Source organism: Schistocerca serialis, chromosome 1 (assembly GCF_023864345.2).
Source record: "Schistocerca serialis cubense isolate TAMUIC-IGC-003099 chromosome 1, iqSchSeri2.2, whole genome shotgun sequence".
Taxonomy (NCBI): domain Eukaryota; kingdom Metazoa; phylum Arthropoda; class Insecta; order Orthoptera; family Acrididae; genus Schistocerca; species Schistocerca serialis.
In genome coordinates, this window is record NC_064638.1 from 36,525,042 (window position 1) to 36,542,601 (window position 17,560).

The 17,560-nt window shown below is 38.7% G+C and overlaps 1 protein-coding gene across 5 annotated transcripts in view; it reads left to right on the forward strand.

Moving 5' to 3' along the window:
* LOC126461263 (uncharacterized) overlaps positions 1–17,560 on the forward strand; it is a 211,736-nt gene that overhangs the window by 45,221 nt on the left and 148,955 nt on the right. For all 5 annotated transcript variants that reach the window (XM_050095983.1, XM_050095982.1, XM_050095985.1 and 2 more), the window contains exon 2: positions 8,928–9,016. In XM_050095983.1, the coding sequence (XP_049951940.1) occupies positions 8,928–9,016 (89 nt within the window). The remainder of the gene's footprint in view (positions 1–8,927; positions 9,017–17,560) is intronic.

Consider the following 17,560-nt stretch of genomic DNA (forward strand, 5'->3'; position numbering starts at 1 on the left):
ATATCTACAGTTTCATAATTATTAACATTATTAGGCACTAGCAGTGGATTTACTACTGCCTCATATTGTTCAATTTAGTTAGGAGGCCTGTCATGAACACAGGCACATGAACTTGATATTATAGCCTACTTGTATTTGAGGTAATTTATAATTTTGTAGGTTTTAGGACAAAGTGCATAGGTGCACAGGATGTAGTTGTTGGTTTGCACCTGTGATGTTGATATCACCCAACTAGTTTACACATTAAGTCATTGACCATTTAAGCATATCAAAATATTATTGAAGGAAGACTGGTGCACATGTTGTCCTAAAAGATTATTGTTTGGAATAGTAAAGGCTGAAAGTAAAGTTTATTATGACCAGTTTTGTGACACACATAGACATGCTCTTCTGTCAGATTCAGTTTTGTGAAGTGGTTTCCATGGAAGAGCTCAGCAGTAGATGTTTGGGATAAGGAATCAAATAAACATTTAGTTTCAGATAATTTTGCCTTAAGAATAATTACCAACTTTGGGGACAAATAAATCATAAGTTTTTGCATATTTTAATTGACTGGTGTCCTACAGGATATTGTTCTGGGGTATCCATTGCTCAAAAGATAGTTATTATAATTATATTTGGTGTTCACACATAAACATCTGCTTAAACAATTGGGAATATTAATCACGATACACTTATTAATTCACAAAATTTATTGCAAACAATTCATTGCAGTTTGAGAGTAACAGAAATATTCTTCAATACAACACTAAGAGGAAAGGTGAACTATATGTCCCTGTAATTAATCTAATTTTGGCACAGAAAGGAGTGCAAAATGCAGCTATAAAATTCTTTGATAATATGGCCATTGAAATAAAATGTCAGACAGCAGAAGTGTTTTCAAATGTAGACTAAAGATCTTTTTTTCTCATTAACTGCAGAAGAAATGTGAACTAGAAATAATTAGCCAATTACAATGTAGGATATAAAGCTGCAGGGGTGATTACTTGTAAGCTTCGTCCACTTATAATATTCCTTTAATTAAATTTGATGGTTTACTTGACAAATGGTTTACTTGACAAATAAGCTCTTAGAGAACAGTGGCAATGCTGATGAGTCTTTAACATCAATAGATGAAAAGATTCATTTGAATAATTGACATGTCAGTGTTGTTTTGAAAGCAAGCATGGTACAACTGGTGGCTAAATTTATTAAGATCAATAGCGGATTGATGTAGTTCCAGTTTCTGGGGCATAAATCTGTTTATGTCCAAGTTCTATGTGCATATAGCTCGTGGTGCTTGGCAGTGAGTGTGATGACGCATAACGGCATGGCGCTCTTGCTGCTCACGCTTTACACGTGTTTCTTGATGGTAAAGGCAGCTGAATCTTGTGGAGTTTAAAGCAATCTGTATGCGAAGAGACAAACACTACTGGCATAGATGTGCAGTATTATGACAAGAATAGATTGCTACTCACCTTAAAGATGACATGTTGAGCTGCAGACAGATATGACGAAAAGACTGTTACATTGAAAGACACCATTTTGATCCGGCAGCCACTATGAATTAAGACACAGTGGAATTAAGGACATCAGCTGCCAATGGGCATTGATTTATATCAATGGGGCAAGTTGAAAATTTGTGCCAGACTGGGATTCAAACCCGGATTTCCTGCTTTCTAGGCAGATGCACTGACCGCTATTTCATCTGAACACAGTTGTTGCCCCAACTATACGAACTTCCCTAGTATGCCTTCTGACGTGTTCAAAAGAACAGAACCACATATATAAAGATGATGACAACCAGTAATTCCTTTAGTGGCAGACACACACCAAATAAAGATTATGACATCCAGTAATTCCTTCAATGCAGACACGCACCAAGATCAAACTCTTATGGGAATTGGCAAGATGCAGCGAGTAAGGAGGCTAATGAGCAGGGTGAACTAAAGCAATAGTGTGTGGTATAAGTTGAGAATGTGGTTTTGACGGGAAAGGTGGTACGGTAGTCCGTATGGGTGTAGTGACCTTTGTGTCCGGATGGCGTAGCAGTCAGTGCATCTGCCTAGTAAGTGTGAGACCTGGGTTCGCAGGTCTGCCAGACCTGGTCTGGCACAAATTTTCAACTTGCCCCACTGATATAAATCAATGCCCATTGGCAGCTAAAGTCTTTAATTTCTTTGTGTTTTGTTACACATTAGCTTTCTGCCAAAGCATCTTCAGAAAAGAAAATTGCACACATATTCGCACAAGCGAGCACACCTCACACACACATGACTGCTATCTCTGGCCACTCTGACCAGAATGCAACTGAAACACATTGAATGGGAGCAACAGTGTGGAGTGAGACAGGGAAGGAGGAGGGATAGCAGGGTACTGGTGGTGAAAGAGGAATCAGCACTGCCTGGTGGAGTGTGCAAGAACTAGAAGTGGCAGAACAGACCTGTCAGCACAGCATCAGGAGGGAGAGAAGCTGGGAGGGAATGGGCAGCTGAAAAAAGGAGGGGAGGAGAGAGAGTGGAAAAGACTGATGGGTGCACCGGCAGAGAGCAGCGCACAAAGAGGGTGACTGGAAGCAAATTGTCAGGAGGTGGCAGGACAGAAGGAGTGGAAACAGTTGGGTAGAAGGTGTGGGGCAGTAGGTTACTGTAGGTTGTTGAGGCAAGGATGATTTGGGGAGTGGAGAATGTGTTGTAAGGATAAGAGCCATTGAAATCAAGCATGTTGTGTTCAGCTGCATGTTGTACCACCGGGTTTTCCATTTTGCTCTTGGTCACAGTTGTATGGTAGCCGTTCATGCTGGTGGACAACTGGTCGGTAGTCATACCAATATAAAAAGCTGACAAGAAACCCTTAACTGCGAGATCACTTTCAAAGTTTGTGTTAAAAGTTATGACAGCAAAAATATTAGCTGCAAATGATTCACCATGTGCATCAGGAGGCCAACTGATAATGAGTGTCCAGGTTGTGCATAGATCAACTTTCTATGGGATGTGTAATGTAAGGAAATGTAATGTAAACCATTAACTTGCACAATGAACAAATAGTGTGCTACAATGATCACAAAGGTTTGCTCCATCAAGATTGAAGGCAAATTCCTTGGGAGTTACAAATCATGCAGGACATTCAGCTCGGTATCCACTCTTAATGAATGCATGTAGAATCATATTGGTATAACGAGGTGATGGGAACTAATGGAATGTGATCGCATGCAACTGAATTCAAAATACCCTGTCTTGGGGCGTATCATGAAATTGGTTATCTTTTAAGGTGTAGCTGCAGATTTATTTATTTAGCTTATGGCATGCACATTACATTGGAAATAGCATAAAAGAGAATATACATTGTTAAAATATAGGATACAAACATAATAAAATAATCTAAATTGAACATTGGCACATAACAATAAATGTAAAATTGTATTACAAAACAATAAGATTGTATGAAGTTTAGATTCCAGTATTTTCAGCAATCACAATTCCACCTCGCATTCGGAAGGACGACGGTTCAATCCTGCGTCCGGCCATCCTGATTTAGGTTTTCCGTGATTTCCCTATATCACTTCAGGCAAATGCCAGGATGGTTCCTTTGAAAGGGCACGGCCGATTTCCTTCCCCATCCTTCCCTAACCCGAGCTTGTGCTCCGTCTCTAATGACCTCGTTGTCGATGGGACGTTAAACACTAATCTCCTCCTCCTCCTCCACAATTCCACACTTCGGTTTTGCAGCCACTCCACAGCTTGTGGTGTTGCCCTCAGGAAGTCGTCATCAGTGCTGGTGAACGCCCTCAGTGGATGTTTGCTGCCGATGTGGTGGATGGTTTGTTCTTTGGCACCACAGTCCCACCCAGGGGGTATCAAGTTCCATCTGTACATTGACGATCCGCATCAGCCATGACCTGTCCGTATTCTGTCCTATGTTACCCATGTTTTCCTTGGTAGGTGGAAGCTCACTGGATGGTTGGGAGTCTCAAATAAAGTATGCCATCTTGGATCGGCTCTGTTTCTCCAGTCTGTTCACCAGATTTCAATGCCATTGTAGTTTTGGCTCAGAAGTTGCTGTGCAGTTTTCACAGGAGGATTTCTGAATTTGAGTCTTCTAAATACAGTAAAGTCCTGGTGGATTGGAGGGGCTGTATTACTGGAAATCTTTTTAAACTCTCTTTTGAATATGTTGCATCATCGTATGTAAGGTGGCTCGATGTTACTGAGGACTGGTGGCCAGTAGAGTGGAATGGTTTTAATAGCTCCAGCAGTTATTCTCATCGTCTGATTTAGCACCACATCTACTTTTCCCACGTGCAGGCTGTTTAGCCACACCAGTGCACAATATTCAGCTGTTGAGTAGACCAAGTTAAGAGTGGTGGTACAGAGTGTCTCTGCACCAGCTCCCAGGTCGTTCCCGCTAATTTGTGGATGATGTTGTTTTGGGATTTCAGTTTTGCGGCCAGGTTTGATAGGTGTTTTTTTATAAGAAAGAGTGTGATCCAATATTACACCTAGATATTTTGAATGGGAATTGTAAGGAAGTGCAGTACCATTCAGAGTTATCTGTAGAGGTGTTCTAGCCAGCCTATCATTTAGGTGGAAGCATGAGGTCTCTATTTTAAGTGCGCTTGGGATTAGTCACCGTTTCCTGAAGTATTCAGCCATCAATTCCAGATCTTGGTGAGAGTATGTTCAAGAGCAGTCATATTAGTATGTTGGCATGCAAGAGTGATGTCATCTGCATAAATAAATTTTCTGGATGTGGTAGTTTGTAGTTTGGCTACATAGAGATTGAACAGCAGAGGCGCAAGCACTGATCCTTGGGGGAGACCATTACACAGGAGTTTTGATTTCCTGAAAGAGCCACCCATTGGGCTGCAGATACTGTGATTGTATGTTTTATAGACACAGAAAAAACAAACATCCAGAGGCTGAATTTGTCCACTGGTTCCAGGTGATGTGAACTGCAATGTTACACACTTTTCAGGAGGGATAGTTTTTCTCTAAAGGAGGATGATTTTTATACATGACCAGAAATCAAGCAAAAGCAAGCTATCAGCTGAACTGGAAAGTAGCTTATTTCATAATTTTTTTTTCAAATGAACATTACAGGCGTCAATACGGACATCATGCACATTATTTACTAACAGTTCACTTATTTCCTTCCAACCCTCTAATCATCTCAATTTCCTTTTATAATCGCAGTTCATAGGGTCCCACAAATATTCACGTTCATGATAAAAATTTCTCAGCTTTAATGCTATCTTCATATTCCACTCCTTAGTCAAGCACTTTCAAATAGAATAAATACACACTGGTACATACAGAAAATTGCTACTGAATCAACGAACATTCGACCCGACATCCACACTAGAAGAGGGGGTTCCAAGGCCATCCAACCTCCAACGCTTTGATGTTACCATTGGCAGTCCGAACTGCAACCAAGGTTGGTTCTGAATTATTGCCCATACATGCTAAGCAGATCTCAGCCAACAAAGCAATTGGTTATTGATAGATGGTCTAGTGTGTACACTACACGTCTTTACGTGTAAAAGTACTGCCTATTAGTGACACAGGAAATTTGTACTGAACTGGAACACTGATTTCCCGTTTATCACAAGCGATCGCCTTAATCACTTTGTCTATCTGTGCATGGGGCCTGAATATGCAGATTGCTGTTTACTAAACCTCAAATGTTTTTGCTATAGGTATGACTTCTTCCAAAGTTGTAACCAGAAGTTTTAATGCTTCGCGATGGACTTGCCCATCGAGTGTAGAACCTATTAAGTATCATTTTACAGAACTCCATTCTAGGACCTTGGAATGTTCACACCTGCATACCTGTGTGTACATCTAAATCCATACTCTGCCAACCACCGTGAAATGCATGACAGAAGGTACATCCCATTGTACCAGCTGTTAGGGTTTCTCCCCGTTCCATTCATGTATGGAGTGGAGATGGGCAAAGCTTCTACATCAATTTAAAGCATCTTAAGGTAGCATTGGTCTTTCTCCACAATTTTTACGCCCACGCTTCCCTCTGTTACCAGTTTGAAGTTTTGCTGGGTGCCTCAAGATGTATCGCATCAACCGATACCTTCTTGTAGTGAAATTATGCCATAAATTTCATGTTCCCTCCATTTGATTCAGTACCTCATCATTAGTTATAAAATCTTCATAATTCTTCTGCAGCATCAAAAATGGCTTGTTCACAAAGTGAGTCCAAAAAAACAATTACATGTTTCTTTGATTACTCTCTACAGTTGTGGTGCCTTTTTCCCTAGAAGTTTATGTTTTTTGATAGTTGAGGAAACCATAACAGCAGCAACAAGCCTTGTTCTTAACCTTTCCTTTGTTGATTGTAAACTTTTTATACCTGGGATTCACAGTCATGTAGAACTTCATAAAAGACATCATATTTGTGCCAGTGACTGTAACACTTCCCTTATTTCACAATTGCAATTTCGGCCTTAGGCCATTATGAAGTGCAGGTTTTTGTGGCTTTAAGCCATGTCAAAATGAGCTGACACATTTATATGTCGTCGTCATTATATGAAATACATTCGTGACGCTGTTACATATTGCGAGCACACATACCCTAAGTGTCATAAAGCAACATAGTCTGTAGACACTCATGTTCGTTAGCCCATCACTAGTCACTTATCAATTATTATTATTTACTAGTAATGGCAATGACGTATAAATGTGTCAGCTCATTTTAAGTTGACATGGCTTAAAGCCACAAAAATCTGCACTTGATAATGGCCTAAGGCCGAAATTGCAATTGTGAAATAAAGAGTTACAGTCACTAGCGTAAATATGATGTCTTTTTGTTGATTGTGTTTTCTGATAGGTACCAAGGAATGTGCAAGTTAAAATGTGAAAGGGAATCATCCTGTTTGAGCAAGTGCTGAATGGCTCATGTCTCTCTCTCTCTTATTTTTCAAAATTTTTAAAATAAAAGGTGAATATACTTCCCAGCTGCTTAGTGTGTGTGCTAAATAAACAGATTTTTAGTGTGTAACAGAAACATTCCTCAAACATATGACACTTTCCTGTGTAGTTCGTCCTTACTTGGTCCTGTGTACTTTTGTCCCATGGTGGAATGCTGCCTTATTGGTGAACACTAATCTCTCAGGAAATCGCCCAGCTTTTTACAGATTCTGCTTTTCAGTTCAGAAGTAATATTTAGGCTTGAGTGAGTGAATAACTATAAAACTATGAGAGTCACAGGTCAAGACTATTGTTTTAGAAGATAGTTGAACAGTTACCTCAAGTCATCAGTTAAATTGGGAAAAACATTGCATCTTTCTTCAGGACAATCCAGCGACATTACATAGTGTGTCAATCTATTGATTATTTAAAATTCTTGAGGCTTTCAGGGCCACTGATTGCATGTTATGTTTGTTTGACAGAGAAAAACATTTAATTAATGCTTCATTTCCTGTATGTAGCTGAATCACCTAAAATCTTTTCTTTGTTCCCATATGTCAAACAAAAAATGCATGGACAGCAATTTTACATCACCATGAGAAGCTCTTCAATCCTTCCACAGCCTTGTTTTCAATGTACATACATCAGAGCAGAAAAAGTGGTTCAAATGCAGACAAAAGTGAATAACTTTCAAAGGCAAGAACCTTGAGAAGAAACAAAATTATTTGTACAAAATATCTGCTTATTTCATTATTTTTGTAAAAACTTAAAAACCAGCCGTTGTACATGTGTTATTGAATAATGGCTGCTGTGAAAAATTTAATGATACAAATGAGAACACTAAAATGTTTTCCTTCCCTGGACCTTTCATCTATTTGGTAAATGCAGTACTTGGCACTACAATGTGTAAAATGTTAGTTTTAGTACACCTGAAGCAAATCTTTCTTTCTCCTAATTACCATGTCTCAGTTTTGTGGTGAAAACTTACATTTAGGTTAATGCTACCACAGGCATATAACCTGCAGTACCTTTTTAATGATTTTTAAAAACTACAGGGTAAACTACAGGCTTTGTAACTTGTCAGAGAATTTTATTTTTTGTAGCAGTGACATTATGAGATTAAATACCTTTTCGAAGGCATACTGTGATACAAAATGGATAGTGAATGCATAAGTACTCATGCTGCTGCATTGCAAGCAAAAGGAGGAAGAAGTCAGTTTCAGAAGCTGTTAAACAGTACATAGTCAAATGGTTGTAAATAAAAGGCCTGTTGAGCTGTGGGCTAGGCATTATCAAAGACCTGACTTCAACTTTTTGAATTTGGCAACTGATGGAGAATTACAGCATTATGTGACATCACTGTGTCAGGTGGTGACAGTTCACAGTATTGCTGAGTGATTGAAGACATACTAAACTGTATTCAGCAGGCAAGAAAAGTCACAGGGGCCCAACTGAACACTAACTGTGTAACTGATCATCTATCTATCACTTAGTAATTTTCCATTGACTCATGTACTCATAGTTTAAGATTTACGTTTCTGTTTTAAAATGTCCTTTACTTTCACCGTACTTTCTCAGAATATGACATTCAGAAGGTTTCAGTACCCAAAATTCTCCAATTTTCTGTGACTCATCCCAATTTCTCCTGCAAAGCTTGCAGCTCATTATTCCATATGCACACAGAGCTTTCTAAATCACCTCATTGGTAATAAATATGGAGTTGGCGAATTTCGTGTACTTTGTGTGTAGTTCTTTGTCATCAGTTGGAATTATACTTTTTACAGCTTCTGTGGTTGTAAGGAAGTCAGTTACTTTTCTAACACTCCTTAAACAAATATTCCTTGCACTAGGGAGTATTTTCACATCAAATTTGTCATACTCATCATCATGTACTGATGAATTGCTTGATTATGTCACAATACATGCTATTTTACATACAAATTTCATCTAAGTTTTGACTGTGAAGCAAGTTTAGAAGACTAGGCTCAAGTTGTTAACATACTCATGAAAATTTAATTTATTTTACAGGGCCAAAGTTTAATGCTGTTAATTATAACATGCTAAGAGATTCAAGACTGTTTTCTACAGTGATGTTATTGAAGCATCTGGCACATCTTGTGAGTAATATTTGTTTACAACAAAAGATTTGCATGCAAAATTTTAATGATTTTTCCAATATTTTGTGAAATAATGAGTTGTGAGAAATATTATTAACTCCTTTATTTGTTAAAAGAGACATGAACTATGTCCATTTTGGAATTTTACACCCCAGTATTAATAAACATACTGTTGCTTGTTATTTATTGCAAATTGTAGTAACCTGTTTTCAAGCGATGTTCTTGTGGCCTTTGCAGTAACATTAGAAAAATAGATAAATAAATTGTCAGTTTTCGACATTTTCATCACCTCAAAACACGAAGGAAGAACAGGAACAATAGTTAAAATCCACGTATTGACGTATTACATGTCTTAAATATCTCCTGTGAGATAGAGCCAAAAAATGTAATTTTAAAAAATATATATATTTATGTTTTTAGAGAAGATGCATTGAGTGGATGGGCAGCAGGGAGTAACATTAATAATTTTCACATCCATGGTCAGTTTCAAAGAACAATGAGAGGATGTTTTTGGACACATTTTGGATCGTTGAAAGATTGTTGCGCTGGAAGCTGTATGGTCTCTGAGTGGTAAGGAGACAGAAAAAGTTCTCTCTGGCTTAGATGAATGGAGAGGAGACACATGTTATGAATGCGGATTTTAAAGAGAGCCAGTTGGAAGAGTAAATAGGCAGTCCTTAGAAGAGATGAACAGGGAGATAATACCCAGAGACCAAAACCATGGTATGGAAATAAAAAGTATTGAAAATGGCAATGCAGCTTAGTTAAATTGAGTAATCACGAACAAGTTAAATTGAGTAATCATGAATGATTGGCATGCAGACATAAGAAAGAAAAAATAAAGGGAGTTTGGAAAAGAAGGTAATGGCAAATAATGTGTAAACAAAAAAGTGAGATGAGTGAGAAGGAAAATGGAGAGAGTTAAGGGAGACATTACGAGGAGAATAATGTGTAATGTCAGCAAGGACTCTTAAGAAAATTTCTGATAGAAACTGCACCTGGAATACTTGTCCATCACTAAGACATTCTCTGCTACACAGACAGAAGTGAAAAGTGTTTCCCCATGAAGCAAGATTCCAGTACTTATCAAACTTTTGTGGAGATGTTCATTACATAATGGGTGTAAAAGACATAAATCATATAATGGACATTGAACTTCTGATACCACTCAGAAGTGATGTCCATCTGGGGATCGATTCCCTCAGGCACAAATTCACTCTTGTATTCATGGTGGCATTGAAGTAGATCAGTTGTCAAAATTTTACAATTGAATTCATTGAACACATTGCGCATTGCTCTCCTCATCTTGGTTTAGTTCAGCTTTTGTTTGTCAACTAGTTTTTAACTTTGCTTGAATTTGAGACAAATATCTCTTTCCTTTTGTACCCACTTCTAACCCTTTTGAGCAGTCTTACAGCATGTTTTTTTATCACATCAGTGCTGTTCTTGCCTCAGTGTGTTTTGTTGTGTACATGCACTTTCTCCATCATCAAAAACACTGCTGTTTTCATCAGCTTCTGGTACATCACTTGCATTGGCATAGAGTTCATCATCACATGAATCACTAAGATCATTTTCTTCCAAAAATGCTAAATTTTCACAGTTCCTTCTTTGTGCGAGTCACATGCTGTTACTGAGATCACAGAATGTGCACTAAATGGTTGTAAGCTCAAATTGTGAGCTAAAATTCATGAATATTCCATTAATGTCATCTGATGATTTGGTCATGGTACCACTACAGAAAGCAGCAAGTTTCAGAAGATGTATTGATAGATCTGTAGCACTGTATCCATCGTTGTAGTGCAATAAAGAAAACTGCCAAGACAGCTGTAGTTATCATTGTAGGTGAATGGGTTAAAGTCTAATCATTGGCTTATGAATCAATGAATTTTTCCTAATAGTAACTGAAAATACATGAAGAAAATTGACCATGAAAAGTAAATCCATTAGACTCACTTAGTCAGACATTGCATACTATAACAGCACTCACCATGTTGAATCAACTTGTGCTGCCCTCCTTTGACAGTGACACTTCTCTCATGGTAAACTTCTCTCGTGGATCTTAATTTTCCTTTTGGGTCAATGGATCTCTCAGTGTATACCTCTATCTTTTCCAGAATTTTGTAGTGAAAGCATCAAGGAATGATTACCTCAATTGGTTGAAAATTATGTTGTGTCAAGCAGGAAACAATATTGTGCTGTCTCCACAGCTACGTGCTTCAGTTCTTAAAAGCAGGGTCTGAGTCCTCACAGAAATTATTTAGCAGAGAGTCATCAACTTCACCCCTCATCTTTTGCTCATGGGTTCTAAGTGGTATAGTAAGTAGTCTCTGCTTTATTCTGGTCTTCTTCGCTGTTTGTTACTAGTGCTGTTGCCCCAGACAGCTGTTGTGAAAGCAGCTTTCCCCAGTTTGCAGAAGTGGTAAAGATCAATGAGCAGTTGGGATTTTAATAATGATTATCTATTTAGTCCACAATGTAAGGCATTGGAAATATTTCTATTTGGAGGGGATCTTTGAATGATATGGAGACTGAGGGAGATAAGGGGGACAGGTCATAAAAAAAGGAAAGAATAGCAGGATGAAAAGAGAAAATAGATGTATCCAGAGGTTATACGTTCAAAATATGTAGCTGAGGGCAAGCATTAGTAACGTAAAATATTACTAAAGAAGAGTACATGAATAGGAAAACTTACCTAAAGTACACAGGAACTACACAATTCTAAGCAAATTTACACGAGCTATAAAAACACTGGTGATCTGCTATATGGAGAATGTTGGCAGAAATTCACTTAACCGAGAGAGTAGTGAACCATGAGAAACAGATTAAGGGGGCAAAGGGGCAGTCATGATGGAATCTTACCACGCCACTGGTGCTGTTCGTCTGTGGCCATAGCGTGACATGTCACACTAACCGTGCAAATGAAGCGGCGTGTGTACTTGAGATACATTGCCGAATTCTAGTCAAATTAAATTGCTACTAAATGGATGATGGCAACTGCCTATAGAAGAACACATCTGTGGTAGGGACGAGGCTGCATCTGTTGGCCAGCATCAGAGCAGCAGTTGAACAGGGGCTGAGGTGGTGGGGCCCGACCTTCAATGGCTTTGTGGCTTCGCATGTGCCTCCCTCCAGTCAGGTCCTGACTCAAAACAATAGGGTTGTTGCCAGCTTATATGGAAGGGCAAGTGCCAAAGCCTGCATGCTGTATGTAGGTAACTAGTCACATCTTTAGGCATCAGAAGTTAGACATTCTGGCTCATTCCCCAGTCAGAAAAGTGGCCCACTGTGTTCCTACACTGCCATAGGAGAAAGAAGGAAGCATTTAAAAATTGAAGAATTTTTAATGATTGCCATCATTTTGAGTAAATTAATGACATCTTAAGCTTATAAAATTCTTTAATAATCCAGATTGCAATATTTTGACAATCATTGATTGCTGGTTTTGGGTGAGCAGTCAGCTGTCTTCAGATCTGAAATGTTACAGAAAACTGCACATAAAGGGGAAAATAGTGTAAAGCACATTGTCAAATTTGACAAGAGGTAAATGAAGGCAAATACATATCGGTTACTAAAATCATTGCACTGTCTACAATCACTAGTTCAGATGAGGACACATTGCCATCAAAATAATTCATTTTGTGCATGAAAGCGAGCCACAGGAAAAGTTTCGCACATTACGAATTGATGAAACATTATACAAGTAGTACCTAAAAGATTTAACTACCCCAAGTAATAATATAAATGACATAATATGTCATTACGCAACCTTAAGAAAACAACCCTTGCTTATTCAGATATGTGAGAACGTTGAAACTACTGTACAGTAACATTGTACCACCTAATAACATTCAGAACAATGGACAGACTTGCAGCTGTAACACTGAACCGTCAATAACAGTGATGTGTGCCCAATTCAGATGTGTTATGGCTCACAGGAAATCTACATGTCGATAGGTGGCACTGTGGTAAACATATTTTAAATAGTGCATATTATGTTTATAATACAAATATTAAGTGACATTAAGTGAAGTATAGTAATTACAGATAAAACTAGAAAACAGATAACTTCTTAACTGAAACAGTGAAGAACTTAAAGGTATTATGCACTCATTTTATATGAGGACCAAGATGCTGGTAGATGGCACACAAGTTTATGTAACTGAGATTCTAAATGAAGTTTTGTGATGATATTATTTATAGACAATTTCCTACTGAACATAAAATCTGAACAGCAAACTGCTCCATTAATAACAAAAAATAGAAAAACATAAAATGATTTAAAGTAAAGAGTGATTGTAAGATCCTTATTGTATGATGTTAATACTAAGGAAAATGGAATAAAAGACATGGGAGATGTGTAAGCATGTATATAACAAACACAGACATCCAACAATGGAAAATCCTGGAAGGAATGTAACAATGTAACGAAAAGGATAGTTGCTACTCACCATATAGCGGAGATGCTGAGTCGCAGACAGGTACAACAGAAAGACTGTTGGAGAGTTAGCTTTCGGCAAACAAGGCCTTTGTCAAAAGTGGACAACATACACACACGCACACACTCACGCAAATGTAACTTGCACACACATGACCACAGTTTCTGGTAGCTAAAGCCAGACTCAAGAGTCTGGCTCTAGCTGCCTGAGACTGATCATATGTGTGTGAGTTACATTTGCGCGCGCGCGCGTGTGTGTGTGTGTGTGTGTGTGTGTGTGTGTGTGTGTGTGTGTACATTTTCTGTTTTTGACAGTGGTCTTGTTGGCCGAAACCTAACTGTCCAACAGTCTTTTTGTTGTGCCTTCCTGCTGCTCAGGATCTCCGCTATCCTTATCATTATATTATGAATTACAGACATCCATACAACAAACAATGTTCAATCAATGGACAATTTATAGCACAGAGTCTAGCTATGTCTTACATAGTGTATTCAATAGGTAATCCTTAGTACATAGTCTAAGTATGTCGTACACAACACGTATCCATCTGCTTAACCTAATTGATTCAGTAAATCATATAAAATCAGTGAATGAATGTTTGAATAAAAATCATTACATCCTTATAACATTGAAAATCAGTGAATTATATAATACATCTGTAGATTTAGGATGAAAATGGCCACAACCAAAATCCTTTTTCATAGTTTGGTTTCTTATTATTTTAGGAATAATTATAATAATGCCTCTTTTTTCTTGGAATTTTTATTAGTGGGTTAAATCATAATTCAGTGTTAAAGGAGGTATATAAAAAAATGTTATATTAAAATAAATCAGTACACCGGTCAGTTGTTCATTATCAAAGGGTCTTGAATCTGTAATCAGATAGCATGATTTTTTGTTATTACTATATCTTTGTTTTTTGTCTGAGGGCAAAGGTGGGTGCACAAGTGCACATGCCAACATTTGACACAACAAACTGTAAAACAGATCACAAAAATGTCAAATCACCAAAAAGTAATGACTCTTCTGGCTGTGATGGTACCTCAGCCATATTACTAAAATCTTGGACTGACTTGGCAGCAGTCCCTCCTGAGTAACCTTTGTAATTGGTCAAGGTGTATTTTGGAAAAGACTTCATTATGTGGTAAAAACACTCTTATAAAAATGGAGAAAATAAGTGATTTCTAATTATAGACTCATCTCCATCCTTCTACATCTACATCTATATCTATACTCTGCAAAGCACTATGAAGAGCATGGCAAAGGGTACATCCCAGTATTTCTTCCTGTTCCATTCACGTATTGACTCCGGGAAGAATGATTGTTTGAATGCTTCTTTGCATGCTGTAATTATTCTAATCTTATCCTCATGATTCGTATGTGAATGATACATAGGGGGTTGTAGTATATTTCTGCAGCTATCTTTTAAAGCTGATTCTTCAAATATTTGTTTTGTAAAAGAAATTGCCTTTTCTTTTTGCACTGTAATTTATTTCTTTCAGACATGTTTCACCCTTTTTTATTCTAAGGCATTTACAGTGGGATAATTTGTTGACATCTGCATCTTCTCTCATCTGGTCTGGAGATTGTACTGCCTCCTCATTTCCAAACTGTAAGCACATTTTTATATTTCAAACTTTTTACTTCACACTGTTCACCATGATTGTTTTTATTTTTGTGGTGTTCACTATGTTTCCTTATAAGAAAAGATATCTATTGGCAAAAGAGTAATAGTGCACCACAAAAATAAGTGTAAACATCGTGAGTAGTGTGAAGGAAAAAGTTCGAAATATAAAAATGTGCTTATGTTTCGGAAATGATGATGTAGTGTGACCTCTGGACTAGATGAGAGGAAACACAGATGCCAACAGACTATTCCACTGAAGATGTCTTAGAGTAAAAAAAGGCAAAACACCTGGGAGAAATAAATTACAGTGCGGCAAGAAAAGGTAGTTTTTATTTAGAAAACAAATATTTCTGTGCTTGCTGTGGAGGATGACCATGCAAACAAACTTGTGATTCTTAAAACTTTGTTAGCAGACTTTCTTGGAATCTTCAAGAGTCTACCAGTTCATTTTCTTCAGTATCTGTATGACACTGTCCCAGGGATCAAACAAACCTGTGATCATTCGTGCTGCCATTCTCTGCATACATTCAGTATTCGCTGTCAGTTCTATTTGATACAGGTGCTACACACTTGACCAATAGTCTAGGACTGGTAGCACGAGTGATTTGTGATCAATCTTTGTAGACTGATTGTACTTCCCTTGTATTACACCAATAAACCAAAGTCTACCACCTGCTCTACCCAAAACTGAGTCTCTGCGATCATTCCAATTCATATCCTTAAAAAATGTTACACCCAGGTGTTTGTATGTGTTAGCTGTTTCCTGTTGTAATTAGGTATAGGTACAACATGACCCATAGACTGAACACAACTTTATTCCACGGTAGCGTTAAATAGCACTGTCGCTAACGTGGCCTTGTGAAAGTACGCGCACGCATCACTGGTTGCTTCTTTCTTAGGGAGATCATGGATTCGTGAGACATCCATGCTGTCCTCCTCATCTGTTGGGCTCTGGCTAAGGTGTCACACTGCAATGGAAGTGTATGGTCTGAAGGGCTTCGAGCTCAGATACATTCTGCTCCCACCTTACCATATCAGACCACAAGGCAACAACAGGGCTTTTTCCATATCAACCTTGGGCATTGGCTCTGGTGACAGTGCTCATGGTACTGATGATACTGAGATCAGCAGTTGCTCAGGAATGGGTGACGGAGTCCCTGATGATGGTGTCAGAAGCAATAGAGGAACTGCTGGTTCGGCTACCGAGGATGGATGCTGCCCGTGCTGAAGTGGAGAACCAGCAACAGCAGCTAATGTGATACCCGATGTGGATGGACTCGGAGGTGGTGGTGTGAGATCAGGGGGCACCCGGGCAAAGCTGATCATGGTGCCATGAGCAGAGGCCGTCCTTCATGCAGTTGTTGCAGAGATGCGAACCCCGGTATCTGGCTGGCTGGGAGATAAAGTTGATGTTAAAGCACAAGAATTGACAATGGCTATATGTGGCGCAATGGAGGCATTGATACCTGTCAGCAGAGGTCATTCTAAAGGTGTTGCATCTAGACTGAGACGCTGTAGAAATTAAGATGTGAAACACAAGAAGAACCAAGAAGCTATAGCAGAGCAGCATGACCCAAGCAGAAAGAGTCCAAAGGTTGCATAGATACAGGTATGTTAAACAATGTTTTAAGGAAGAGGTCTGGAAAACAAAAATGGAACGATGGAAGCAATATGTGGAGGTTAACTTAGAAACCGATCCCTGGGTGTATCATATAAAATAGTCGGTGAGAAAATACAATCACCAACAGTTTTATCCACACTTAGAAGGAATGATGGGATGGTAACTGAAAGTTGGTCACAGTCAGCTGCCATTCTAATGGAAACACTACTTCCTGACGATGGAGAAGAAGGCGAGGCAGATGATCAGCATAGGTTACGGAAAATGCTATGGGAAGATGATACACACAATAACCTTGTCTCCAAGACTGGACAGGATCTGTGCGGAAGTAATAAAAAACCTATATGAACCTACCCTACCCTTCAAGACTCCCTCCCATCACCACACAAAATCCAGAACATAAACAGACCCACAACACAGTCATGAACTTTTCCTCCAGAAGCCTCAGCCTCACAGAATTATCAGTCCTTTCCAAGGCCTCACCTTTTGCCCCAGTCTCTAATTCAGTCATGCGGACTCGTTAAAGACCTTCTCTCCTTCTCCTAGTCACTACAGTGGAAACCCTTTTTTTGCCACCAACCCTACCAATAAAACTCAACCACAGACATTACTGAACCTTGGCTAACCCAGTTCACACCTCCATCCAACCGTGATTATGATCCCCCCCGTTTAATTCCAGAATTTCTTAATCTCGAACCTTGCCTCACCATCATTCCCCAAATCCCTAAACATGCAAACTAAGCCTACATATGGGGAAAGAACTACAGTCCACCATCTAAAAACTGATCCTGACCTTATAGTCGTACCGGCAGACAAAGGCTCCACCAGTGCTATTTTGAACTGCAAGGATTACCTGGCGG